General features: G+C 41.7%; 3 protein-coding genes across 4 annotated transcripts; 2 read left to right on the top strand and 1 right to left on the bottom strand.

The window, feature by feature from the left end:
- Positions 1-603: 603 nt before the first annotated feature.
- LOC119660351 lies at positions 604-2,109 on the top strand. 2 transcript variants are annotated; one of them, XM_038068849.1, is made up of 5 exons: positions 604-803; positions 861-1,026; positions 1,080-1,372; positions 1,427-1,628; positions 1,884-2,109. In XM_038068849.1, the coding sequence occupies exons 3-5, from the start codon at positions 1,271-1,273 to the stop codon at positions 2,084-2,086; spliced, it is 507 nt and encodes a 168-aa protein (XP_037924777.1). In that variant the 5' UTR covers positions 604-803; positions 861-1,026; positions 1,080-1,270; the 3' UTR covers positions 2,087-2,109. The 2 variants fall into 2 exon arrangements, with proteins under 2 accessions (XP_037924777.1, XP_037924778.1); XM_038068850.1 differs by lacking the exons at positions 1,080-1,372; positions 1,427-1,628.
- Positions 2,110-6,955: 4,846 nt separating this feature from the next.
- Positions 6,956-7,414, bottom strand: LOC119660094 (ataxin-8-like). The gene has a single exon (XM_038068471.1). It carries the CDS (start codon positions 7,412-7,414, stop codon positions 6,956-6,958), a length of 459 nt encoding a protein of 152 aa, XP_037924399.1.
- A 2,222-nt stretch (positions 7,415-9,636) lies between these two features.
- Positions 9,637-26,631, top strand: LOC119659490. Its single transcript, XM_038067607.1, has 6 exons — positions 9,637-9,964; positions 19,482-19,760; positions 19,818-19,983; positions 20,041-20,331; positions 20,386-20,587; positions 26,294-26,631. Exons 2-6 carry the CDS (start codon positions 19,687-19,689, stop codon positions 26,491-26,493), a joined length of 933 nt encoding a protein of 310 aa, XP_037923535.1. The 5' UTR covers positions 9,637-9,964; positions 19,482-19,686; the 3' UTR covers positions 26,494-26,631.
- The last annotated feature ends 791 nt before the right edge of the window (positions 26,632-27,422 follow it).

Here is a 27,422-nt window from a genome sequence, read left to right as displayed (position 1 = left end):
CATCCTTTGCACTTAACAAGTTCAAATAACATGTGGCTCGATCCTTGTTCTGATACTGGTAATTGGTAGCCAGGCCATTGAAGAAAGATACAATCTTTTAAGCTGTTTTTAAAGTCCGTTTGCCGATTCAATTCAAATCAATCGAGGTGAGACTTAGGTCGAAGAACGAAATGACGACTATTATTGACCAAAAGTTAAATTCGTTGCCTAGCTGCGATTCCGAGGACCGAGAAATTAAACATAGAAATCACGGTGTGCTCAGCAGGCTTAAGCGAATTTGACAACTTTTAATCGAGGTTAAGTGTTATATAAGTGATAAGTTCTTGGATGGGGGACATTATTGGGATATTTATTTTTTTTTTTTTCAATTCATTGTGAATCAGGTCCATAACATAGAAGGCGTTACTACAAATTTAGATTCTTATTTTATGATAATATGTGTTAATGCACTACGAAATAGTATCAGTACATCTGGAGCTTGGATTGATTCAACTAAAATATTTCTAGTCCTTTCTTTTTTCAGATCAATGACTTCCATATCTCTCCAGCTTCCGCTCTTGGTGATCACTTTGCTAGTAGTCATGTTTCGAGCAAAAATTAAGTTTTCAACCCAAGATCACCCAAGTAAGGAATGCTCTATCATCATGAAAACCGTTGCCAGTCGTTGAAGGAATGAAAAAGGATATGTTGAGCCAAGTCGATGTGGACTTTTTTGACACCGAAATATTCATCTATTCACAAGTCTTGAGTGAGTGTGCGAGGATTTTAAAAAATGCTGGGTACAATGACATGTTGGCTGCAAGGTAGGTATCGTAAATATAGAAGAACTGGAATGGAGATTTAACTATCTTATCTCGTAGAATGATTTACCAATCAACGGAACCACGCAAGGTGATAGCGTTTGAAGATCTGAAGGAGCTTGGATATTTCATGTTTCCAAGAGTAATTCCCAATGAGGATGATACTAAATTAATTTTCTCCAAACTGGGACAATACCATGCGGCTACATTCAAGTTAGCGGCAGAGGTAAATAAGGTTTGAACTTGAAATTGGAAACGTGTTCAATGTTTATCTTTTAGGGCCACAAAGGCCTCAAGCGCAAAGGAGGAATTTTCAATTTAGGTGACATGGATATTTTGGGCTTCTTCCGAGACACATTCTCCTTTTTCAAGGAACTAGTGGTAACATTGCCTGGTTTTGAGGAAGCTTCAGAAAAACTCGGTAAAATTTCGTTTGATAAAATTCGTGAAAAAATGCAAACAAGTTGTCAATGAAGCCTGGATCTTACGAACTTCTTAATCATGGCGACTATCATGTCAAAAACATGATGTTTAAGGGCAAAAATGGAGTAGATGTTTCAGAAATCGCCCTGGTAAAGTTAATTTAGACAATAATTGGTATTATCTCATTTCTGGCAAATGTTTAGATTGACTTCCAAATATGTCACTGGGGTTCGCCAGCCTTTGATCTTGTTTATATCTTAGCCGGTATCCAGCCTGGTCTGCGTTCAAACGCTTGCCAGTATTACTTCGATACATTCATCGATGTCCTGAAGAAATCTGGTTGCGACGAGCCGCTACCTACATTTGAACAACTGCAGAAAGATTTGAAATCTTACCGAAGTTTGGGTAGGTTCGCCTTTTCATATTTAGAATTAGAGATATGAAGGCTTTAGCAAAACATAAATGTGCAGGAACGTACCTTTTGCTTTTCTTCGTTTTGGAAGCTATTCCTGATACTGTTGTTTCAACGACCCCTTGCCCCCTTTCTAAGTGATGTATGTCAGGAGGCGCAGTAAAAAAGGGACCAAACAGTTCTCGAAATTTTATACCTCAAAGTTTTCCATTTTTATTCCCTAACGTCTTTCTTTTTCTTACTTTCAGATTTATTTTTTCTGGCAACAATAGCATCAGTTCTTTGTGCAGATAGAAACAAAATGATGAAGGACGATCTGGAGACTCAATTTAAGAATCCAAATTTGTTGAAAATATTTTATCGCCAACCTGATTACATTTCGTTTGTGAAAGAATTACTCCCAGTTCTGTTACAGGAAGGTGTTCTAGACGATCTTATAAATTTTGAGTAAAGGCTTTACCAGTCACCATTTAATCTTTTTTTTCTAAAAATGTTCATCCAGTAACATTTTCTGTTGCTTATCTGCTGAAGAAGAAAAGTCCAGCCATCCTTTTATCACGCAGCCAGACGTAACCAGATCCTATCCCGAAAACCTAGAACGATGGCGAGATTGACCAGTGAAGGTCTATCCGTAAATATTGGAGCTCCATCGAAAGTGCTCCGTCCGACAGGTGCTTGCATACCTCTATGCTAGACAGGGGAATGCTCGGGAATGCTGGGGGTCCACGATCCGCAGCGTGTCAGTATACAAAAAAAATTCGCGTGTACCTATACCGATGCGTAGCCCCGCACCGAACCTGATAATTCCTACCAGCACAGGACCTCGTGTGCGCCTATGAAACGACTAAAGCGACTAAAACTAAGGCGAGTGCCGCGACCGAGAGGGAAGAGCCACGACGGATAGCATTCTCAATCGATGCTTCCCCTGCCTCAGATGTATTGTGAAGCGCGGCTGTCGGAGTTATGGCTCGCCTTGGCATCCTGAAGGCAATTATGATCACGAGTTTCCGACCGTGATCCGCCTTTACAAAACAAATGATTTCAACTGTGACTCTTCACTTTAATATCTAGGATAAGAGTGCACCCTTTGCTTGTTTAAGTTTAAGTTTTTTATTGATCATAGTGTCTTACGCTAATACATGATGGATTAATTCTAGCTTAAATATTAAGCTTAACTAACTTAACTTTATTTCAATGGGTGGCTATTACAATTGTTTGGCCTACCCGACCTTCTGTGTAATTTATTACTTTAATTGTATTAATTTTAATACATAAATCTTCACAATTATTTTGTACTGAATCTGAACTATTTCAAAGACTGCGCATTGCACTAAAAGCGCCAGAAGGCATCACTTACTTACTTAAAATACTTAAAACTAACTAAGTCTAAACTTAATCTAACTTATTCTAACAATAAATACTTAACCAGCACATTACATGTCTTGTGCTTAGCCTCGATGTACCCCTACCAGGCAGGGAGAATCATATAGGGAAAGGATGGCGGGTTTAAGAGCTTCGCTCACTATTTGGCAGGGCCTTAGGAAGTTGGCCAATGGGAAGGTGCTACCCTGTTGGTAGAGTTGCCGGATTAGTGGATTTGGATGATTCTCCGTTCTTTCGAAGAACCGTTCCACCAAGTTGGGAACGAATTCTCGAAGAGGTTGTACCTTGGCGCGCCGATATACCTGGGCGTTTTTTCCAACCTTCTTGGTTTTCCAATTATAGGAAAGACCAGTGCAGTACCTTAATATCCGGCGTTCGAATGCCTCACATTTGGACATGGTTCGGGTGGAGCAACTGATCCACGTGGGCACTCCATAGCAGATAATGGGTCTGATCAGGGTCTTGTAGAGAGTCAGTTTGGCCTTGGTGCTGAGTCTTAGCTCCTTTCGAAGAAGAAAGTAGATCCTACTGAATGCACCGCGTGCCTTACCGATCGCGAGCTGAAGATGTGGCTTGAACTTAAGGAGTTCGTGAAGTTTAACTCCTAAGTACTTGATGGTCTGAGAATTGCTCACTATAGTGTTTCCGATCTTCATTTTCAAGCGTTTAGCTTTTCTATGGATTCCTCTAGAACCTAGGTATCTAGCTTTCCTCCGGAAGGTGCAGAATTGCGTTTTGGTCTCATTAATGTTAATGCCCCATGCCAGGTAATATTTGCCAAGGTCTTTCAAATATCTCTCGACCGCTTTGGCTGCCCTGTTGGGGTGGAGGCTTGAAGCGAAGATAAGAGTATCATCGGCATATTGAATGAGTTCGGTGCCGGTCTCAGGAGTTGGGACGTTAGCCGTGAAGATATTATAAAAGGTACTCCCGATGTTACCGACAAGAGATCGGAGAATTCATTCCCCACACTGACGTAGAAATACCTATCTTCGAAGAAGCTTAGTGCAATTCTAATGATCGGAATTGGGAACTCAAGATCTATCAGTTTGTAGATTAGTCCGTTTACCCATACGGAGTCAAAGGCCTTTTCTAAGTCCAATGCACATGCTACGGTCGGTTTATTATTGACGTTAAGTCTTGCTACGACGGTGTCGTGAAGGTAGCCAAGTGCATGTTGAGTTCCGTGCTTGCTGCGGAACCCGAACTGATGGTTCGGTATAATCTCTTTGAGGTTGCAATATTGGACTAGCCCGATTGTCCATGCTCTCTCAAAGAGTTTGCCTAAATTGGATAATAATGAAACGGGTCTAAAGTTGTTAGGCTCAGTAGAGAAGCTTTTTTCCGGATCGCAATTACTTTAGCTACTTTCCAGGTGGTGGGAAAATAGCCATTATTTATGCAGTTATTAAATACTGCCAGCAAAAATTTGATGGAGACTCGGGGAAGTTGCCTAATTACGTAATTAGGAATTTCGTCAGGTCCGGCTGATTTTTTACCGTTTAGGTTTGAGGTCAAGGCGGTGAGTTGTGATAAACTCAGGAATTGTTGCGAATCCGTTGGTTTTACCGAGGAGTTCGTTTGGGAGAATGTGACTAATCTATTTGAATGCCTAGAGACAAAGTCGGCGATAGTTGTTTCAACCATCGACACTATTGCCGGGTTACTTTGAGGCGGAGGGGTATTGAGCTGAGACTCAAATGATTCCGCAAGGACTTGCGCGTTTCTGGCGTCTCCGCAAATTGGTTCCTTGTTCCTGGTAAGAACGAAATTACGGGACCTATTTTTCCCCGCTAGCCTATTTATATGTTGAAACATATCTGGCCCGGGGTTAATATCTGCGAGATTACGGGTTAATTCTTTATTGCGGAATTGCGCCACCATTTCCCGGATAATTGTACTCAGGCAATTAATCCGGGAGAGCAATGCTTTGTATTCAGCATTAACTTTACTTCCATTTTTATGGAAGTTGCGCTTGAGGTTCCTGCGCCAAATCTGTCTGACTTTCATATGTAGCATGATGTCATGCGGGAGTTTGTTGTATACAAACTCATCGACTTTGATCAGCCTGGTATTTCTGCGTGTAGCAGTATTGATGGCGTCCGTGGCCAAAATGATTGCTTCGTCAATTTCTTTGTCCGACAGATTGCGATCTGTAGCGAGTTTCTTCAAGTTCAGCCTTGGTGCTAAATCTGACTTGAATTTGTCCCAATCAGTTTGGGCGAATGACCTGATGGTTACCTTAACTCGCTTCTGCAGTTGTGAAGTTGAGGCCATTTTGAGTTCAACTGCAAAATGGTCGGACATGCCTGGCAAGGTTTTACAGGAAATTACCTGAAAACTTTGCTCGGTTTCGTCAGACAGCAGGAAAAAGTCAATGATGGATTGACTAGCGGGTCTTGTCGGCGAATCCGGCGAGACCGCCTCAAGGTTGGCTGGCGTGAAAGGGTCGTGGATCCAGTTATACAGGGTTTTCCCATTTAAATTTTCTGCCTTATCGCCCCAGGATTTGTGCCGTGAGTTAAAGTCGCCACCGAAAATAAGATATTTTGATTTTAACTGGAGATCGCCCAAGACTTTTAAGTCATGGCCCAGTTGCTCACTTGGGGAATTGTATTTGAAATAAACGGAAACTACCAAAATCCGTTTATTATCGATAGTTTTAACTATTGCCGCTGCAGCGGAACAGACTAGTAAGTCCTCGATGACAACTTCTTCAAAATGGTAGTCTTTTTTGACTAGAAGGGCAGCGCCCGTGTTGCTGTTATGCCGTATAGTGGTATATCCGGTGAAATTGACATTATGTCTGTGGTTTAGGTGGGTCTCCGAAACGCAAAATATGTCTGCTTTCAGAGTATCAACCAACGCTTGGGCAGTGGTACGTTGGGCGTGTGAGACCAGGGACGCGGAGTTAAATGTGACGATTTTTAACTCCATAAGTTCATCAGTAGTTGGATGCTCATTTGTTTGGGCGGAAGCGAGGCTTTCGACCAAGTTCTTGAAGGCCAGTTGGTTGCCTTGTGGAGCTTGAGGTGTAGCTCTAGGAAGAGTATTCCTAGCTGCTTGGGCGTACGATACACCTGGCCGGGACAAGCTTTGTGACATCTGTGTCACCGTTTGCTTGGTCCTCGCCGTTTCTGCATTTTTTCTCGCCCTGCCAGCTTCCCTTCTGGCAACCATATCTTTGTATGCCGGGCATCCGCGGTAGTTGGCAGGATGTCCGGTCTGGCCGCAATTGCAACAATGCGGCGCCTCCGCCGATGGTGTGGGGCATTCCCCGCGGACGTGTTTTTTTGCACACTTCACGCACCTGTGCACAATTGAACAGTTAGGGGCAATGTGGCTGAAGTTCTGGCAGTTGTAACACTGCACTTCTTCAATTGGCTTGACTTTCTCAAGCGAAATCTTCTGGTGAAGTATATACTTAATTTTTTGTACTTCACTGAGCTCTTGGGAGGTGAAGGTGGCTATGAATAGTCCCGATTGTGACCTCATCGGGAGTGCCGGGTTCTGGCTGTGCAGAAGCTTATCTGCACGCGTAATTAAGTTGGCCACGGTTTTCAATTTTAATTGCGGGTAATCTTCGTTGAGTTCCCGCAATATGTCTGCTGGATCTGTCTCCCTGTGGAGACCGCGAATAACCAGCGACTTGGTTCTTAGGGTCGGTGGGGTGCTGGTGGTGGCGTGAAGCCCTTTCTCTCTTATGAGAGCGAAAATTGCAGCATGGTCTTCAACCGTCTCGGCGAAGATGAGGGTCTTGTCAGCCCTCGTGTTCTTCAGGGTTGCTTTCAACCCTTTTTCCTTCAGAAGTTTCAGGAACTGCGGTACATTTAGTCTGTACCCAGTTATCGGGGGAATTTTGGGTTTCTTAGGGGTGGCTGCTTGGGGAGAGGATTTTGGGGTGGTTGGTGGGACACTTACAGTGATAGCACTAACCTTAGTCCTTATTTGATGCCTTCTTTTTTCGGACGACGAAGTTGAAGGGGTCTCCTTCCTCCTCCTCGATGATGACCTCCGGGCACATGCCGTCATCTTCTTCGCTTTGATGCTCCTGTCGTTGCTGCTGCTGCTGCTGTTGTCGCTGCTGCTTCCTCTGCTCCTGCTGTTGTTGTCGCTGTTGCTTAATTAGCTGCTGCTGTTGCTCTTCTTGCTGATGGACCGGCTGCCTCCCGGTCATGTTGGCTGCTTTCATTTCAGCCATCTCCTGCTGCAGCTCCTTGATGAGCGCCAACTGGCACTCCAACTGCTGGGCCATGTCGGCCTTCTCCTGTTCAAGCTCCGCAATCCTGATGAGCAGGCTCGAATCTGCGTCCATCTTGGTTGTAGGGCCCGTTGTTCCCTCTTCCTCGGACGAAATTTCGTCCGGCAGGATCAGCTTCGTCCTCTTGGCGGACATTCTGTCCCCAAGCCCGTCCTTTGTTGTTGCCAGTTCACTGAAAAACAAATTAAAAGGTTGTCAATTTGCACTGTAGTATACAGTGTCTCAATAATTTTGAGATGCACTGTATAACGCTACCAGAACGGTAACTCCTTTGGATTATTTTGGCTATCACTGGATATTTCACTTTCCACTTTTTACTTTCAATTTTTCCTTCACTCAACTGGTGACTTGAAGAAATCACCTTGCACTGAGTTACGTCATCCTCATCCATCCGCCTACACATGTTGGCATCATCAAAGAACGATGCCTAAATAAATACTCGCTAGCAAGTAAGTTAGTTTTATTGCACTAGACCTGTTAGGAAGTAAGAATAAGGAGAAGATGTGTATTTTATTGCTTGCATTGTGACCCTTTAAAAGGACATGTAACTGCAAGCAAAGGGTGCACTCTTATCCAAGATATTAAAGTGAAGAGTCCCAGTTGAAGTAATTTGTTTTGTAGAAGCGGATCACGGTCGGAAACTCGTGATCATAATTACTGTAATTTTTTACTCTCCGTCGCACGTCTGCTCGCTTCGATGTCTCGGAGCGAACTGCCCTTTGCTTGCAGTTACATGTCCTTTTAAAGGGTCACAATGCAAGCAATAAAATACACATCTTCTCCTTATTCTTACTCCCGAACAATTATGTATTTACTTAGGTCTAGTGCAATAAAACTATTGGAGGATGCTCATTTACAAATTTGAGGGGGGAAGAGAGATAGAAGGCGTCCTCGAATTAAACTTATCTGAAATTCATTTCTTTTTATTCCAAGATACATCTTAAATTGAAGTAATAAAGGGAAGTAATAAATTAAACTAAAAATGAAAAAATAAAATAAAATAGCCAAATAATAATAAACTCCGTCTTAGTCACTCCCAAGCCCGGTTGTAAAAGGAGGATCATTCAGTCTGAATGGTTGTACGGAAGTACAAGAACTTTGCAGTCGTGCAGATTGAGGAAACTATCAACACACCTGACAGTGAGGTATAAAAGGCAAACCCATCCAATGAGAAATTTAAGGTCCAGTACGGATAACCGGTGGAAGTCATTTGACTTGGTGACTGGGTTGGGCTCCCGTAATAACAGCGCTGCGTCCAAACCGATAGTTGTGATTCGGTTCGGCGCCTAAGCGCCACGATGAGTGAGAGCATGGCTCCGCCTCCTGTAGCTGTTACGCTACAATTTGTGACAACCGCTTTAGCATATGAACCTCTTTATCATTCACTCCTACTACGAAATAACGGCATGGTTGATGCAATATCTTACTGCCTTTGTTACGCCAGAGATTCGTCAAGCGCTTCCCGCAATTTGTACACGTGAATGTTCAGCGAGTCGCAGACCAGTACTGGTTTATTACTCGCAACGACACAATCTCGGCTATCATCACGTGGCATGTTCTACTTGAAGTGGCGTTCCACAACGGATGTTCTTTGTGATATTTCCCGCAATGTCGTCCGTCCTATCGTTCTATATGGATCTGAGTGTTGGCCAACTGTAAAAGACAATGAACGACGTCTTGCAGTAATGGAGACGAAGATGTTGCGTTGGACTAGTGGCGTGACACGTTTTGATCACATCCGAAATGAGGATATCCGCGATCGGTATGGAGTTGCACCGATCGTGCCAAAATTGCGAGAGAGACATCTTCGATGGTATGGTCACGTAATTCGCTGCTAACGAGAATTCACTTGCCAAGATTGGTCCTGAACATCGAAGTCGATGGTAAAAGACCAAAAGGCAGGCCGGAACAACGGTGGCTTTATACGGCAGGATGGGGATTTAACAGCGTCGAGATGGTAGCCAGATCACGCCTTTGAGATCCAAATGGCGAAATCCGATCACGACGAAGCCGACCCCGCTTGTGAACGGGACAAAGGCTGGAGAAAAAGAAGATTCAAATGGCCCAGACGAAAAAATAGGGGAACTTCCAGTCGAAGAAGATACCAAATACCAAAATAATATTGCAAATAGTTCAGTGAGGTAAACCATATTTATGACTCTATCATGTTGAGTTGATATAAAAGCTTTTTCATTGGTGTCCCAATATTGATTTCTCTGAGTGTACATCGACAGAGTAATTTACTGATGCGTATGATAACATTGAGCAGGAACTCCTATGAAAGCAATCATAGATCGTCAAATATGTGCAGATTTACACTCCATACACTGCGCATACTACGCTAAGCTATGCAGAATTTGAGGGACCCACGTAGTAATTTTTCTATTGGTGATAGGAATGGTTCGTTCAAATTCAAGTCAATGGATATTTTGATCACTAAAATTTCAACGAATATATTCTGTCAATGTTGCTGAATTAGATTGTGAAAGCTGCAGCTGTTTTAATTTTATTTACGCCCAGACACGAGCCATTCAGTGTTAATTAGATTGTGGAGTTATTTTTACATTTTCCTGTGGTACTAACAAAATGAGCTTCAACGCGGATGAACTCGAAGCGCCGGAGTGGATTAATTCCAATTTTTTTAGGAAAGCTCTTGAGTATAATGGAGATTTGGCAAATGTGACGGTAAAAATTATTTAGTTATAAAATGATATTTGAAAACTTGGGCTTCCGCTGTCAATGTTTTGAAGTTTGCTCCCATGAAGGATTTGTCAGGTTTAGGTAATCAGTTGCTGATTTAAGCAATAGGTCACTGCATATTCTCCCAGGCTGCCTTGTCACTCATTCCCACTTCACACTTCTAATTGAAGTGAAACATCATTGGCACGATCGGCGCAGAAGGTGAAGGTTAAGGTCAGTCTATGTCAGGGATGCAAACTCTACTTATTTATAAGGAGATCTACTTATTTTCGACTCGATCTACTTATCTCCTTATTTTTGCATGAAATCTACTTATTTTTACACGCTATGATTGATTTTTCAATTTTTGCAAAGCGCATAAATAGTCATTGAAGTAGAAGGTTATATTACAACAATTTTCGTTTAGAGTAGAATGGATCTTGATGCTGGACTAAAAACAGTAGTATAAAGACTACCATGGTAGTTCAACGGTCAAGTCTTGTGGCTTGTCACTTGGTTTGTGTATGAATGACATGAGGCCGTGCATGTGTATAAATTGCAGTTGGAAAATGTGTCAAAGTGTGTCAGAGTGTGTCATGACATGATTGTGTTTTTTACTTGTTTAACTGTTCGCACTTTGTTTAGCGCCGGTGAGCCGGTCGGTTTCGTTTGAATTCTATGAGATTGGAATTTAAATTTATTCATGTAATCGTAAGCTGCGTAAGTAAGAATTGAAAATTAAGTTTAGCATGTAACTTTAAGAAAGATAATTTTAGGCATGAAAATGAAAAGATTTTTCGAAGTAGTTTCGAAGGACCCGCAGCGGGCATCTTCAAGTTCTGAACCTGACTCGGAAAGCACCGAAGGAATTAATGAAAGTCCGGAAAAGGATAAGGAATGTGAAAAATCGAAAAAGCAGAAATATGAACAAAAGTACGTAAAATACTGGGAAAGTGAATTTAAATGGTTATCTGAGGGAACAAAAGGCTGTCATTATGCATTCTGTAAAGTGTGCTCTGTAGATGTATATATAGGGAAGATGGGTAAAAGTGCAATTAAATCCCATGCAAACACCAAAATACATACAAACAAGTCGGAATACCGGAAGCTCGCGCTTCGGGTATAAAGGTTTTGTGTTCATCTTATGGAAGAAACTTCAACGCACATTTTTCTGTCCGTATATAGCTACAAATCCAACATAATCCTTCATATTTTTCCAAACTACGAGACATACGTACATATTGCAGCCATAGATATCACCCTCACCCTAAACAAACAAACTGCCTATTACTGAATACTGTACACATATATGCACGTATAAAAATTGATCGTACCCATATTTCCGATTTACTTCTTATATCTATTTGAATTAGGCACTACCCGCAAAGTTCATTAGCACGCATATATTATATCTACATACACACATGTCTGGCTGACAAATAACTAAAAAACTAAAACAAAATAATTCTCTGCGACCCAATTCATAAGAACTCATTTCGTTGTGGTACTGACGAATTGATATGTCATGATGACGTCATGCAGGTTGGAGAGTGCACGAAATTCACGAAAAATTGTAAAGTTTCACCCCCTATAACTTTGTTAATAATTGTTGGATTTTCTTCAAACTTGACCAAACTGTGCACTATATTCTTCGTTACACGCATGCCAAATTTTGTACTTCTGGGATGAACATAAGGGGGGGGGGGGGTGCCGGGTAAATTTCTAAAATGTGGAAATATACTATTATTAACTTTATTTGTGTAGATATCGGAACCGAATATATTTTGAGGCCTAGATTTCGTAGAGATGCACCACTGTGATTTTTTTCAGATTTTTCGGTTGGATAGGTTCTGAGAACAAGACCTGTTACACTTTTTGTCGGTCATATTTTGAACCCTCATTCCCCTATGTTTCATCTAATATCAGATTCGAAAAGTACTAATTGAGACCTTTCATTTGATATCCTACATGGCTACATTCTGTGAAAAAAAAATTTGCACCCTCCATTCACATGTACGGGGAGCCCCCCCTTAAACTTAACACAAGATGGCGCCACTTACTGCATGTAAAGGGATCACCAGATTACATACTCTCACCAATTTTCGTGACAATCGGTCCAGCCGTTTCCGAATAAATCGGGTGTGACAGACAGACAGACAGACAGACAGACAGACAGACAGACAGACGGACAGACGGACAGACAGACACCGTCTCGATTCTAATAAGGTTTTGTTTCACACAAAACCTTAAAAACGCTGGAACGATTTCATTAAACCTAGTGCAACAAAATATTGAACCATTATTTAGTTCAGCATCCAAGACTGCTGTTATTGATGCCGAGATTATGATGGCAGTATTTGTTGCGGAACATAATTTGGCATTCCAAATAATGGGTCACTTACCGCAATTCGTTAACAAAATTACCCCGGATTCGAATATTGCCAAAAAAGTAAAGTGTTCTAGGACGAAAATGGTAAACATTTTACGGAACGTTTTGGGAATATCTTACATAGAAGAAATTGTTGATTTGTTAAACGCCAATAAATTTTCTTTAATTATTGACGAGTCCACAGATATATCTTTAGTAAAAACCTTGTGCTTGGTGGTTAGAGTATGTAAAAATTTTAAAGTACATGACTTGTTTTTTGATTTAATTGAAGTTGAATCTGCAGATGCTAGTAGTCCGTTTTCTGCTGTAATCAATAGTTTCACGAAGAATAATATCATGTACAAACAAAACATGATTGGTTTCGCAGCTGATGGAGCCAATGTTATGATGGGTAGGAATCATTCCGTATCTACATTATTGAAAGCAGACATAAATGATCTGTTCGTTCTTAAATGTGTTTGTCACAGTTTTCACTTATGCGCCTCATACGCATGCGAAAAACTTCCTGGCGAAGTAGAAGATTTGGCGCATAATATTTTCAATTATTTGAAGAGTTCATCGAAACGTCTTAAAGATTTTTCTTCCTTACAATATTTTTTTGAATTTAAAGCAAATAAAATTTTACACCCTTCTCAAACGAGATGGTTATCATTATCTGCAGTCGTAAGTCGCTTAATAGAACAGTATGATGTGCTTATAGCATACTTTTCTATTGCAGTCAAAGAGGAAAATCTACAAACAGCTAAAAATATTTTAACGTCGCTGAAAGATCCTATAACTAAATTATATTTATTGTTTTTAGAATTCGCACTTCCTTTTTTCATTAAATTAAATAAACTTTTTCAATCAGAAAGCTTACAGATACATAAGTTGCACAGTTCGGTTAAAGAAATAGTAGTAACATTGTTAGAGTGCTTTGTAAGGAAAGATTATATTACAATGTTTTTAGATAGTATAATACCTCAGAATTTAATCTCCCTCCAGAATGTTTGTTAGATTTGGAAAGTATATACCTCGGTATAAAAGTTGAATGCTTTCTAATTACGAATGAAATCAATGTCATTGAAATAGATACTTTTAAGAATAAGTGTCGTAAATTTTATATTGAGGCCGTTCTGCAAATATTAAAAAGATTCGATTTGAATAACTCTTTTTTTAGGAATCTTTCCATAATCGCACCTGACAATGTATACGCTTGTACCTATAAATCGATAGCTCCACTTTTACAACAAGTCCCACGTTTACTAGCTGACAATATACAAGAAATTGACTCGGAATACCGTACTCTGATAAATTTCGTAAAAGATAAAGAACAAATTTTAGACATTGAAGAATTTTGGCGTATGGTTGCTCGCATTGAAATTGGTAACGAGCAAGCATTCCCGAATTTAGTTAAACTAGTATTTGCTATTTTGTCCTTCCCACATTCGTCTGCAAATGTTGAAAGGGTATTTTCCCAAGTAAATTTAATGAAAACAAAAATCAGAAATCGATTAGAGAATGCAACCATTAAAGCATGCTTACAAACGAAAGGGTTACTAAAACTACAAAACTCTGATTGCACAAATTTCAAAGTGACTACTGAGATGAGAAAAAAGTGCAATAAAGCTATGTACGATATTCCCCAATAACTTAATTTAATTTTTATTGAATTTTTATTTTGTTGGTTCCTTTTTAAGGTTTTGTGTAAAATCGGTTTACCGTCTGTCTGTCTGTCTGTCTGTCTGTCTGTCCGTCTGTCTGTCTGTCTGTCTGTCTGTCTGTCTGTCCGTCACACGCATTTTTCTCGGAGACGATTGCAGTGATTGACACCAAATTTGGTGGAAAGGTGGGAACTGTGAACGCTCACGCATACAGTGAATTACATCCTTTTACAACGAATTTAAGGGGGGGTCCCCATACATGCAAAAGGGGGGTGTAAATTTTTTTTTCATCAAATATAGTCATGTGGGGTATCAAATTAAAGGCCTCGGTTAGTACTTTTGGAAGCTGGTCTTAGTTTTGACATTTGTTGGAAAGGTGGGGAGTGCGGGGGGTTGAAAGTGACCATTCCTTTACGGGGGCCATTCTCAGAAACCACCAAACCGAAAAATCTGAAAAAAATCAAGAGGCTGCCACTATATGGTGCCTGGGCTCTGAAATACCTTCCACACTGATATCTGCACAAATAAAGTTAATAATAGTATATTACTATAATTTTCTGTAATTCGCTTCAAAACCCCCCTTAAGTTCATGCTAGGACCACGAAATTTCGCAACAATATAGAGTATAACATAGAGCATGATCTTACCAAGTTTGGTGGAAATCGCACTATTACTAACAAAGTTATAATACGTCAAAGTTGTCGCTTCTTTGCAAATTCAAGACTGTGAATGTCAATATCATCCGAAAGTGGATACTCTCACGTAATATATGCATATATTACATGCCACGTACTAAGAAATACACAAAACCTTTCGTACCTGAAGCGTCCAGCTTCCGGTTTCCCGACTTGTTTATTTTGGAATTAAGTTTTGTTTTTCAATGTTGAATGAATTATTTTACATTTTATTTATTGTTATATTTTATCATTAATTCTGAATTATGTTATGTTTTTTGTGTTCTGTACCTAATGCTTTGAATATATTAAAGTTATAAATAATATTACGAATTTTTTTGAGGTAACAGGGCTCTTAATGGCACAAAAATAAATCTACTTATTTTATCATCAAATCTACTTATTTTTTTCCTCAATTCTACTTATTTTATTTTTTTTGAGTTTGCATCACTGGTCTATGTAGACCACAGATGCGTTCTGTACATCTTCGCGTAAAATTATTCGTTTCCATTTCTGTGATGGTTTGGTAGAGTTAGTGCACGTGGTTGCATCTGTATAGACATTTTCCAGCTGAGTGCCGAATCCATTGTATGCTACTGTAACACACATTAATAACGCAATTCTACCTTGATTTGGCTTCAACTGCATAGTTAATTTTTTGTCCAGCGTCTACAAAACCTCATTAAAATCGGTTTACAGTGTGTCTGTTAGTCTCTCTGTCTGCCTCTCGGTCTGTCTGTCGGTCATACCTATTTTTCTTAGAGAAATAAGTTATACCTATTGACACGAAATTTAATGGAAAGATTGAAAGTGTGAACTATTCATGTGGTGAATTACATTGCTGAACGTTGAGTTTAAAGGGGGTCCCCATACATCTGAAAGATAAGTACACAAGGAGAGCAGTGAGGAGTCCGAAAAAGGTCAGTTATTTCAAAGACCCATTCTCGGAACCGATCTACCCGATAAAATACTACCCCCTAAGAGACAAAAAGTAAATACCACATCGAATCGATTCTTCTTTTCCTTTAGTCCTTGTCCCGTTCACAAGCGGGGTCGACTGGTCGTGATCGGTTCGCCATTTGGCTCTATCAAATGCCTGATCTGGATGCAATCTCGAGGCTTTTAAATCGCCATCCAGCGTATCAAGCCGCCGTTATTTCGGCCGACTTTTTGGTCGTTTACTTCTATGTTCAGACCAATCTTGGCAAGTGAAATCTCGTTAGCATGAATTACGTGATCATGCCATCGAAGACGCCTTTTTCGCAATTTTTCTACAATCGGTTCAACTCCATATCGATCGTGGATATCCTCATTTTGGATGTGACCAAAACATGTCACGCCACTAGTCCAACGCAGCATCTTCGTATCAATCACAACAAGACGTCGTTCATTGTCTTTTATATCGGCCAACACTCAGAACCAAAGAGAGGGAAATTTTAAATTTGAAACGTTCGTTTATACGTCGATCATAAACAACACCAGTTGTGGAATGCCATTTCATCCAGTTCCGCAGTTTTCCATTGGCTGATACCCTTGACCCGAGGTATTTAAATCGCCCAGTTCTGGGCAGATCACTGCCGCTGATTGAGATCGTGCCTGTTTCATAGGGATCGGTCGTCAAAAATTCAGTTTTATTCAGATTAAATCTGAGACCGTGTTGCATGAGGCGATCATTCTATTTTTGGACAATTTTTGCTATGAGACGCCAGGAAAACATCATCTGCATAAAGATAGACATGAAACGTTGTGATACACCCGCCACACTTCGAACTTTACTTCTCCGATCGTGGTAGACCAATTCAACCTAGCGCACGGGTTTTTCTGGCACTAGGTGTTGTGGTAAAGCATTCCAGGTGAGTTCCCTTTTCCACATTCAGAAATGCGATGTAAGGAGGGCGATACTTCTCATGATGTTTCTCCATGAGTAACCGCGCAGTGTGTACTGCGTCATTAGTTCTACAGTTCTTGACAAACGCGGTTTGATTCACGGTTATTTCAACGATTTCATGAATATGGTTGTTAAGAATGCGTTCAAAAATCTTCATGGTATGGGAAAGTAACCGGATCGGACGATAATTAGAACATTCTGCTCCATATTGGAACTGTGTTCTTGCCAGTCACATGATGTTCTACCTTCCTTAATAACTCGATTGAAGAATCCAGTGAGTCACAGTCTTGGATCCTAGCTCTTCGCATCCCAGAGCTCAGATGTGATGATTCTGTTCTTTCCCCAATTTCATTCATCTTATTGGTTCCTCAACTTCAGTTGCGCTGACAGGTGCAATAGCTCTAAATGTCGGCAATGCTTGTGTAAGTGGATGACGAACAAATCCTTCTGTTGAAATCCGCTCGGAATATTCTCGCCATCTATTTGTCGCCGCTTGTTGGTTGGTAAGCAAAGTACCGTTCTTATCATTTAGTGGAGACAAATATGCGATATCTAGCACGCGCTTGTGCCGGACAAGTTGATGCAGATCTCTATCGCCATCCCGAGAGTCCAGTTTATGGTAATGATATTTGTAATGGAGGCTCGGGTGACACCGTTCGCCCTCTTGGTTCACCGATTGGAATTCTTGGAAATTTGCCAATTGGCAAGCGTTTAATCGTTGAGAAACTTTTGATAGAGGCGTTTCTTTACACGGGCCTTTATTTTATCATCGTCATTCGAAAGCCAGGTATCTCGGTTGATGAACCGCTTACCCGGTGTGGTGACTCCGAGGGTTGCAGAAGTAACTTTGGGAATCGTGTCTTTCATTTGGTTCCACGATTCTTCCACATTCGTAATGATTGGTAATCCCGTAAGTGAGGTTATTTCTTTTCACGAAATCGCTACCATTTAATGCGCGGCGAGTCAGTGCGTTCTCCACGCTTTTCTATCGGTGGCCGTAGTTCCGAGCACTCAGGCCATTGTTAGGCCCATCGTACCTAACCCCGTAAATCGCCTATTCAATGGCTTGCCGCCTACGCCGTTTGCAGGCTTTAGCGAATCTGAGAACATTCTCCAGAGGCAGAGAGTGTGCAGATTGTTCATTGAAAACTTTACCGAGGTGTTTTCGTCCGAGATCTGAGGAGGCCTGGCAGCTCCATAAAAAGTGACGTTACCGGTCGAGTCCACTTTACTGCTTTTTGTGTCAAAGAGTTAGGATCGTCCGAGGAGCACTGCCGCTTCAGTTTCCCCTTAACCGCAGGTGCCCCGAACGATCTTTTCCCCTCAACCTTGCCACAGCCCGTGGGTTATGATATGCTCGGAGGTGGTTTGCCCGAAAGCAGTTTGCCGGATGCGGTTTGCCCGGAGGCTGTTTGCTTTCCGTGGACAGGTGCTACCCATGGGCAAGACTTTAGCCTCTGCAGGTGGCGCCGATTGGAGCCTGAGGTCAGGAATGCTAACAGAAGAGGCCTGCTTCGCCTCGTCCGTTAAAGACTGAGTCCCAATTAGATTGGTTCCCACCTGAATAAGTGAAGAATCTGAGTCTAGACTCAGGTTCTCCATCGATGAGCTTAGGTAAGATGTTGTAATCGCGCCCGCTGTTATTTCGTAATAGGAGCGTATGATGAAGAGGTTCATCTCTTCAGTCCATTTCATCCGCTGCCTACGCAAATCTGTTAAGTGGTCGCCACAGATTGTAGCGAAACAACTGCAGCAGGCGGAGCTGTGCTCCTGGTCGTCGTGGCGCCTAGACGTCGAACTGCCCCACGACTAGCGGTTTCGACGCCGTGCTGTCCATTACGGGAACCCGACCCAGTCACCAAGTCGAACGACTCCGCCGATTGTCCGCACCGGACCTTAAATTCCTTCTTCTTCTCATAGATGGATTTGCATTTTATACCTAACTGCCAGGTATGAGGGTAGCTTCCTCAGTGAGTAATCTGCAAGACTGCAAAGTTCCTGCACTTTCCTCACCTACCCCCTGAGACGCTGCGGGGGCGTACAGCCATTCAGATTGAAGCTATCCATCCCTCCTCCTTTCGCAACCGGACTTGGGACTAGCTTCGCCGGAGTTATTATCATTATTATTGTTCTGTTAAGGAAAGTCGCAGTTATAATGTACCTGTTAACTATTGGAAGTCAAGCAAGCCTATAACTGATAGGAATTTTAATATAATCCATACTTCCAAGTATTTCACCCACTTTACACAAGTGCCGGACACCGTTCCAGAACATGCATGGAGTTTTCGCCACACTCCGAACAAAACCTGCACCTGAAACATGTTTCAAACTTCTCATCGAAATGAAACCTCGTTACCATGTTATCCCTTGGAATCAGTAATTCAGGATACTGCCTAACATGAATAACAATTTCCCTTCGATTTAGGCAGTTCCCCGCCTCACTGATGCCCCCCCATTCTGAAGATCGCCCTCTTTGCCTACATCTGTATGTGAAGATAGAGAGGAGTTAATCCCGGAAGGACCTCCAGGGATGCCACTGGTTATGTCCAGTCTTTGAAGTTTATGTAACTCCCTGGCTGTTGTGGTGGGTTCAGTTCTTTTTGCGCAGGTTAGCGCCCCATAGGTAATCATAGACCTTACGATTGCAGTGTATATCCAAAGTGGTATCCCCATAGTGCAATCCCAGTTTTTTCCTGCTATGGACCTGCAAATCATCAGAGCCCTCATAGCTTTTCGATAAGTGTTCCCAAAATAGCGTCTTCCAGAGTAATTGTTGGTTAGTGTAATTACCAAAAATTTGGCGTCTGTTCCTCATTACATCTACCCCCCCCCCCCCTATGTCAATTTTTCAACGAAAAAAAGGCTCCTAAATATTTGTTAAAAGATACCAGACGCCCCTTTAATACAAAATTTACCTTTTTCTCTCCAGATCAACGATTTCCACATCTCTCCGGCTACTGCTATTGGCGATCATTTTGCCAGCATCATGTTTCGAGTAAAAAGTCAAGTTTTCAACCCAGAACCATCCAAGTGAAGAATGCTCGATAATCATTAAAACCTTACCAGTCGTCCAAGGAATTAAAAAGGATGTGTTGGGCCAACTCGATGTAGACCTTTTCGCCACAGAAATCTTTATGTACTCAGAAGTTCTGAATGAGTGCGGAAAAATTTTGAAAAATGCGGGCTACAACAGCTTATTAGCTGCAAAGTGAGTATCTTCAAGGTTTCAGGGCTTTTATCATTATCTAATAGCTTTGTTCCGTAGAATGATTTATCAGTCAACGGAGCCACAAAAGGTCATAGTTTTTGAAGACTTAAAGGAACTCGGATACTTCATGTTCCCAAGAATAATTCCGACCGAAAAAGATACTGAACTAATCTTTTCCAAACTAGGACAATATCATGCGGCTACATTCAAGCTAGCGGCAGAGGTAAATATATATTTGAATTTGGATAAAGGGACACTTACAAAAAAGTTCAATTTCCAGGGACACAAAGATCTTAAGCGCAAAGGAGGTGTTTTCAATTTAGGTGATATGGATAATTTAGGTTTCTTTCGAGACACATTTTCATTTTTCAAGGAATTAGTGGAAACGCTACCTGGTTTCGAGGAAGCTTCAGAAAAACTAAGCAAAATCTCTTTTGATAAAATCGTGAACAAATGCAGACAAATTGTCAATGCACCTGGAACTTATGAGGTCCTCAATCATGGTGACTACTACATCAAAAACATGATGTTCAAAGGAAAAAATGGGATAGACCTTTCAGAAATTGTGATGGTAAAATTGAATCATATAATTGCTGGCATCATCTTATTATTGACAAATATTTAGGTTGACTTCCAAATATGCCACTGGGGTTCACCGTCTTTTGATGTTGTCTATACGTCAGCCCTGATTCCACCTAGCATGAGACCGAAAGCATATAAGCTCTATTTCGATACTTTCATTGATGTCCTGAAGAAATCTGATTACAATGGATCGTTACCTACATTCGAGCAGCTGCAGAAAGATTTGAAGTCTTACCGAAGTTTAGGTAAATATAATTTTCTTGTATATAGTATAATATTTAGGGTTAAAAGTAGTGGTTTAACAATAGGTTCAAGCAGAACCAAAATGTCATTTCCAAATAAGAAGAAGAAGAAGAAATCAGCATCCGTTTGGAGAGTATTGTCCTTTTTCCCGAAGCCAAAGCGGTAAAACGGTTCCATGGTGGAACTGAAAACTGATTAAAGAATTTACTGAGCCACAGTGCTGGGTCCCAACTCTTCGCTTTCCAGAGCTCAGATGCGGTGTTGTCAGGTCCTGTGGCTTTCCACGATTCCATTCGTTTTATTGCCGACTTCAGTTGCGCTGACAGGTGGAACTGCTCCAAATGTCGGTAATGATTGTAAAAGTGGAGGATGAGCAAATTCTTCAGTTGAAATCTGCTCGAAATATTCTCGCCATTTATCCGTCGCGGCTCGACTGTTGGTCAGCAAAATACCGCTTTTGCCATTAAGGCAAGGTGTGTGTTCGTTACGGCTTTTGGCAAGTCGATACAGATCTCTCTCGCCACCCCGAGTGTCCAGTTTATCGTAAAGATTTTCGTGTGAGTTCCAGGCGAGATACCTCGTTCCAACGAGGAGGCACCCCAGATTCAGGAAATCCAAGAGTTTCCACGCTACGACATCGGGAACGCGAGATATCGAGGAAAATCCGTCATTGGAGGGTCTGGCTGAAATCGAGAAAAATTTAAAATTTGCACGATACCCGGGTCGGAAAAATGGCAAAAATGCAAAATCGTCTGATTTCCACGTGAGGTGCCTCGTTCGAACGGGGAGGCACCCCAGATTCAAAAAATCGAAGAATTTCCACGCTACGACGTCCGGAACGCGAGATATCGGAGAAACTCCGCCACTGGAGGGTTTGGCTGAAATCGAGAAAAATTGAAAATTTCTCCAATATCTGGGTCGGAAAAATGGCCAAAAGTGCAAAATCTTCGGATTTCCACGCAAGATACCTCGTTCGAACGGGGAAGCACCCCACATTCAGGAAATCCAAGGATTTTCACGTTACGACATCAGGAACGCGAGATATCGGGGAAAATCCGTTACTGAAGGGTCTGGCTAAAATCAAGGGAAATTGAAAATTTTCACGAGTCCACGGGTCGGAAAAATGGCGAAAAATGCAAAATCGTCGGATTTCCATGCGAGATACTTCGTTCGAATGGGGAGACCCCCCAGATTCAGGAAATCCAAGAATTTCTACGCTATGACATCGGGAACGCATGATATCGGGGAAAATCCGTCACTGGAGGGTCTGGCTGAAATCGGGTCGGAAAAATGGCCGAAAATACAAATGCTGGTAACTTTAGTTCATCCATCGTATTCGTTCGTCTTGGGAAACGCAACGGTGGTCGACTTTCCTACATTCGCTGCATTCTTTCCTCCTTCTGAACTATTAGTGCTGAATGGAAAAAATCAAAAATTTGACTGACGGTTTCGTCCAGGGCAGAGGCAACTCATCAGACGCTGCCTCACCTCTGTTTTTTCCATTCTTAATGCTTGGGGTGCTACGCTCCAAACTAGGGATCCATGGACTAAAAAACGAGGGAGTAAGTTGCTCCTCATTTAGTCCGGTCCAACATCAAGTGGATGGGGACTTAGGATCCCGCAGATCCTAAACAACAACCTAGCTTTAGTCTAGCTTAGACTACAACGACTGGCGTTTTAAGTCCAATATAACTCGCAACCTTGTCGTATTAGTGCTGGTTTCCAGGCCAGTCCGCCTTTTTTTCTCTTAGGCGCCAGCTGATTATTTAGAAGATTCCCATCTTTTTCGCGTCCTCTTTTATTTCGCCGTGATTCGATGGCAGTACGGTTGGGCATCATTTGGGTCGCTTATGACACTGATGGCACAGCAGCTCTCCATATAAGCTCCTTCACTTTTGGCGTTTACTAACCTTGCCTGTACTTTATCCTTTACCCTCTTTGACGTTGGTTGAGCTCTTATAGTTGCCTAGCCTCTTTTGAATGAATCTCTTTCTTGGTCATAGAGTCTATTCTTCTGTCGCGTATCTTGAACATATACGGTGGGTGTTACCACCGCTTTTGTCGTCCAACGATCTGCCTTCAGTTCATCTTTGTTTGATCTTGTTACCGGTGTTGTCTAGATCCGTAGCGTTTCGTTAACAATAGGCTCACCTCAAACAGGATGTGACTATCACCACCCACTGAAGGTTTTGGTGGACGAAAACCTTGATTTCTGAAGAGCCACATATTAATTTCGAACGAGGTTGATTGGCTCCCAGAAGGCTGCATCCCGCATGAGCCTAGCCTGTAGTCTACCTTACCTAAGGATCTGCATACCAAGTTGTGGTAGTTGAGAGTCCTTTCTTCTTGTGTCCTCTGGAGCTCCAAGACAAGTTTTCCCTTCTGCGTTCGTTTCATCATTGTGAAATTGTTACCAGGCCACTTAACCTCCGCCTTCCGCAGAATCTCTGCGTAAGGAAGGTCACCTCCGCTCTCGATAATAATCGTGTCCGGACGGGGCTTCCTTTGTCTTACCTGCGCCTTTAGCTTCACAATAGTCCAAACATTTGATGCCATCTTCGACAGAAGGCTTGTAAGCTTCTCCATATAAGACTGGTCAGGCCAGTGCTACAGCGTTTACACTGCACTGGAAGCCGAGTTAAAGCCATTTAGCTGCTCATCTCTAGTCCAGTCTTCACCCTCGCAACTGACTAGAGCTATAGCGCTCCTCGCTGCTCTAAGCAGTAGATCATGCTTATCCATATGGGGTTGAAACATATTCCATTACATATGCTTTGCAAACTTACATGATTATTTTTTTGAATATTTTTTTACAGGATCTGCGAAAAAAGTGTTCGTTAATTTCGGAGCTCAGGACTCTAGACCGCGTCTACTATCATCTTCAATATACTTTGCTGCGAAGTTATATTCACAGACTCAGGGGATTAACCAGACAACTGTGCAGAGTCCTTGAAAAGAATGACTCAGCCAAGGTGGACTCTCGTAGAAAATTGGATGCAAAATTTCACGAACTCCAGACTTGAGTCTATACAGAGTCTCCTAGAAGTACCCCACTCGGGAGAACAGGTATCAGAAATGGGATGGAGGGAATCGTCGGTTTCTGCAAACCTTTCAATAAAGGCAGGAGCTGCAAGGGCACTGGGACATTGCAAGAGCGGTTGCCACCAATGAAAAGACGAGAGCTGCTATAGGAACTATTCTTTGAACACTTCAAAACATCTATCCAGCAATGCTAAAGTTGAGTATAGAGCAAATTCTAGAAAATAGTTTTCTTGATCTGCGCTACGTGTCTACCTCATGGCAGAAGCTTAAAGTAGTCTTCATAGCTAAGCCTGGAAAAGATGACTATTCAAATCCAAAGAGCTTCAGACAAATCACCTTAACATCATTTTTGCTTAAATGTCTGGGGAGACTTGTTCAGCGTTATGAGGAGGCGCTAAGGTGACATCCACTAAATGAAGACCAACATGCTTACTAGCGTAGAAAGTCCTGTGAGTCTGCTGTTCACTCTTTGGTTTCAAAGATAGGATATGTAACTCTGAAAGTATGAGGATGCGATAGGGGTGTTCTTGGAAAGTAAAAGGGCGTTGGACAATGCGTCTTTCCAAAAGCTCTGTGATGTCGGCAGAGAGCATGGTGTTGATGAGCCTTTAATTAAGTGGTTCTATGATATACTAACGCGGATACTGCTGTGTACTGAAGTGGGTGTTGATCGCCACCTGACAATGGAAGGGGTGAAAGGCTGCCCAAAGGAGGTGTACTATCGCCTTTTCTATGGAGATGGAATCTGCCAATACATGCTCCTTCCAGAGATGAGGGGTACCACCCTTTAACTCTCCGAAGAGGTGAAATAGCTGAGAGCTATTTTAGACTTTGGAACAGACGTGTAGAGGCAAAGATGAAACAAGCTCTTACAGCTTACGGACCATGTAGGCAAAAAATGGATGGTGAGGGGCACCGAGCACTGGCAGAGTTATTGGGGGAACTATAACCTGTTTTCGCAATGCCTTCTAATTCTCGCATTCCCATACATCTGTTTGGTAGAAAATATCAAGTTATTTTGAAACTTTGAGAAAACTGGGAAGAACCAGAGCAATACGTGCCAGGATATGTTGACGTTTTTTACAGCTATATCTGAAAAATAGCAGAGGGTTCTAGAGCAGGAACCTACCTCTTGAATAAACACTAGAAGTGGGATTTTCCCTTGGGACAATGGTGGTAAATGACCAAAATTCCGGCCGAAACAGCGGTGGTTAGATACGCTGGATGGGGATTTGAAAGTCTCTCGATTGCATACAGATCAGATCATAATGCTTGTGAACGGGGCAAGGACTAGGGAAAAAGAAGAAAGAAAACCAAAAATAAAAAAATTAATTTTGCCTAGGATCGTATTTGAGTGAGTTTATGTGGGGTATCAGATGACAGGTCTCAATTAGTACTTTTTTATGTCTGATATTAAACTAATGGAAGACCGAACTGAAGGGATTTCGACATCTTCTTTAAAGCTATGCGTTTCGAGCCGACCCCGCTTGTGAACGGGACAAAGGCTGAAGAAAGAGGGAACTCTAAAGGTGTGCGGTTGTTAGCCGATAGGCTAGAAAATTCATCCATGGAAGACAAGCTGGTAGAGTTCCCGCGTCATGGACCTGATGTTCAAAGGCAACATCCCTAGGTACTTCCCGCTGAGGTCGAGTTGGAGCGTCCCTCAAACAAGTTTTCTTACCAATTTACGGTTATTGTGCTGAATCAGGAGAGAAGGTGGACATGCAATGCATCTCAGGAAATACTCACTGTGAGGATCAAGTTTTTGATTCTGATTTCATTACGGAGCAACAACCCGTCTCGCGTCTAAGCCTGCCTTAGTAAGGAAATCGCAGACACTCCGGTTTTGCACCGGGGTCCACCAGTTCGATATCCTTAAAAGCCGGATTTTATCCACAAGTAGATGGTCGTGGTGTCACTCATATATTTCGTCCATCCTCATGTAGGAGGCCAAAAATTCTTCAGAGGATTCTTCTCTTGAACGTGGTCAAGTGTTCACAATTTTTTTTGCTAAGAACCCAGGTCTCCGAGGAATAGATAAGGACTGGTATCATAGTCTTGTACAGTAAGAGCTTTGGCCCTATGGTGAGACGTTTCGAGCGGAACAATTTTTGTAAGCTGAAGTAGGCTCTGTTGGCTGCTAACAACCGTGAGCGGGTTTCATCGTCATAGCTGTTACAGGTTGTGGTTTTCGACCCTAGATAAGATAAATTTTCAACGGTCTCAAAGTTGTAGTCTCCAATCTTTATTGTTTTCGTTTGACCAGTGCGATTTGATGTTGTTCGTTCTTTCGGTTTTGGCACTGACATTGCCACCATGTACTTCGTCTTGCCTTCACTAATGTGCAGCCCAAGATGTCGCGCCATCTGGTAGATCTGGATGAAGGTAGACGGTACATCTCGGATTGTTCTTCCCATAATGTCAATATCGTCAGCATAGGCCAATAGTTGGGTGGACTTGAAGAGGATGTTGCCTCTCGCAGTTACGTCTGCATCACGAATCACTTTCTCCAGGGCCCCCTGTCTTAGACCGTCGTTGATGTTGAATGGTCTCGAGAGAGTATCTAAGCTCATTCCAAAATTCCAATTTACTTAAGTATCATTTGATTGATTCTATTTGAATGCAGCTAATTTATTTTATCATGTTTTCCTTTCCTCTATTTTCAGATTTGTTTTTCCTAGCAACAATTAGTTCATTCCTTTGCGCTGATAAAAATAAAATGAAAGATGATATCGAGGCTCTACTCAAGAACACAAACTTATTCAAAACATTTTATAGTCAAAGTACTTATATTTCATATGTGAAAGAATTACTACCACGCCTGTTACAGGAAGGTATTCTGGACGATATAATAAATTCCGATTAATTCAACATAGTTCCTCTCCTTGGTACGTAAAATTTACTTGCTAACTTGTCGAAAATATTATTTGCATGCAACTAAGAGAAAGTATCTTGAATGTACCATATGATATATGATATAAAATATAATTCAATAAAAGATGAACTCTAATTTCATTGTACATCAGAGTCGAATAAAGCCATAAACATGATTATAATTACGATTATGATTACCATCCGGAAGTCGGTATGATTACGTGATTAGGCGATTATAATCATAATCACAGGCCATGATTGTGATTGTAGCTATGTAATCGTGTAATCGCAATCACCGTAATTATAATCATACAATCATTTGAAATCATCAACAGTGATGTTTGGGCCTTATTGGTTATTTTACCTTTTAACTAAACAAACTTGTAGATTGGTTGTACTGAGCAGGGAACTGGTTTGGTTGTTAGTTGAAATTATGTTTTCGTGCAATGATTATAATCACGAAATTATGATTACAATCATGTAATCATGAAAGTAGTAGTTATAATCACGTTTTTCCCAACTTTATAAAGCATGAGAGGAGTGTAAATGTCCAAAACAACCTTTATTCCATAAATTTTAAACAGGAGATGAATAAGGGATCTAGGTCCTCTGGGACTCCATTGCAGGTTGGACAATCGGGTGAGGTATCCAGTACATACAGGTACTGGCGATATTCTCCATGCCTCGTGAGAAACTGGAAAAGATTATAATTAATCTCACCGTGCCTCGACGGCACTGAAGGACCTGTGTGTCCACAGATCCTTTCCCAAGCCTTCCCATCGCTCTTGCCATCTATTTGGAGATCTCTCCCGTTCATTGTTCTTCGCCCATGATAAAGAGGAGATCAAGTTCACTTTGTATATGTTTGTCATCTCATCTGTCAATATGTCAATAGCCAACATTGCCGGAAATGCCGAATGC

The sequence above is a fragment of the Hermetia illucens genome, chromosome 6, assembly GCF_905115235.1.
Source record: "Hermetia illucens chromosome 6, iHerIll2.2.curated.20191125, whole genome shotgun sequence".
Classification (NCBI taxonomy): Eukaryota; Metazoa; Arthropoda; class Insecta; order Diptera; family Stratiomyidae; genus Hermetia; species Hermetia illucens.
Note: the sequence above shows the minus strand (reverse complement) of the source record. Positions and strands in the feature narration are given on the sequence as shown.

What these genes read in the sequence shown, in the direction of transcription:
- LOC119660351 (XM_038068849.1), top strand. Translation starts at nt 1,271, where the DNA reads ATGAAGCCTGGATCTTACGAACTTCTTAATCATGGCGACTATCATGTC. An exon ending in ATGTTTCAGAAATCGCCCTG is followed by an intron (nt 1,373 to 1,426) that starts GTAAAGTTAATT and finishes GCAAATGTTTAG; the next exon opens with ATTGACTTCCAAATATGTCA. An exon ending in GAAATCTTACCGAAGTTTGG is followed by an intron (nt 1,629 to 1,883) that starts GTAGGTTCGCCT and finishes TCTTACTTTCAG; the next exon opens with ATTTATTTTTTCTGGCAACA.
- LOC119660094 (XM_038068471.1), bottom strand. Translation starts at nt 7,414, where the DNA reads ATGTCCGCCAAGAGGACGAAGCTGATCCTGCCGGACGAAATTTCGTCC.
- LOC119659490 (XM_038067607.1), top strand. Translation starts at nt 19,687, where the DNA reads ATGTACTCAGAAGTTCTGAATGAGTGCGGAAAAATTTTGAAAAATGCG. An exon ending in CATTCAAGCTAGCGGCAGAG is followed by an intron (nt 19,984 to 20,040) that starts GTAAATATATAT and finishes TTCAATTTCCAG; the next exon opens with GGACACAAAGATCTTAAGCG. An exon ending in GAAGTCTTACCGAAGTTTAG is followed by an intron (nt 20,588 to 26,293) that starts GTAAATATAATT and finishes CTCTATTTTCAG; the next exon opens with ATTTGTTTTTCCTAGCAACA.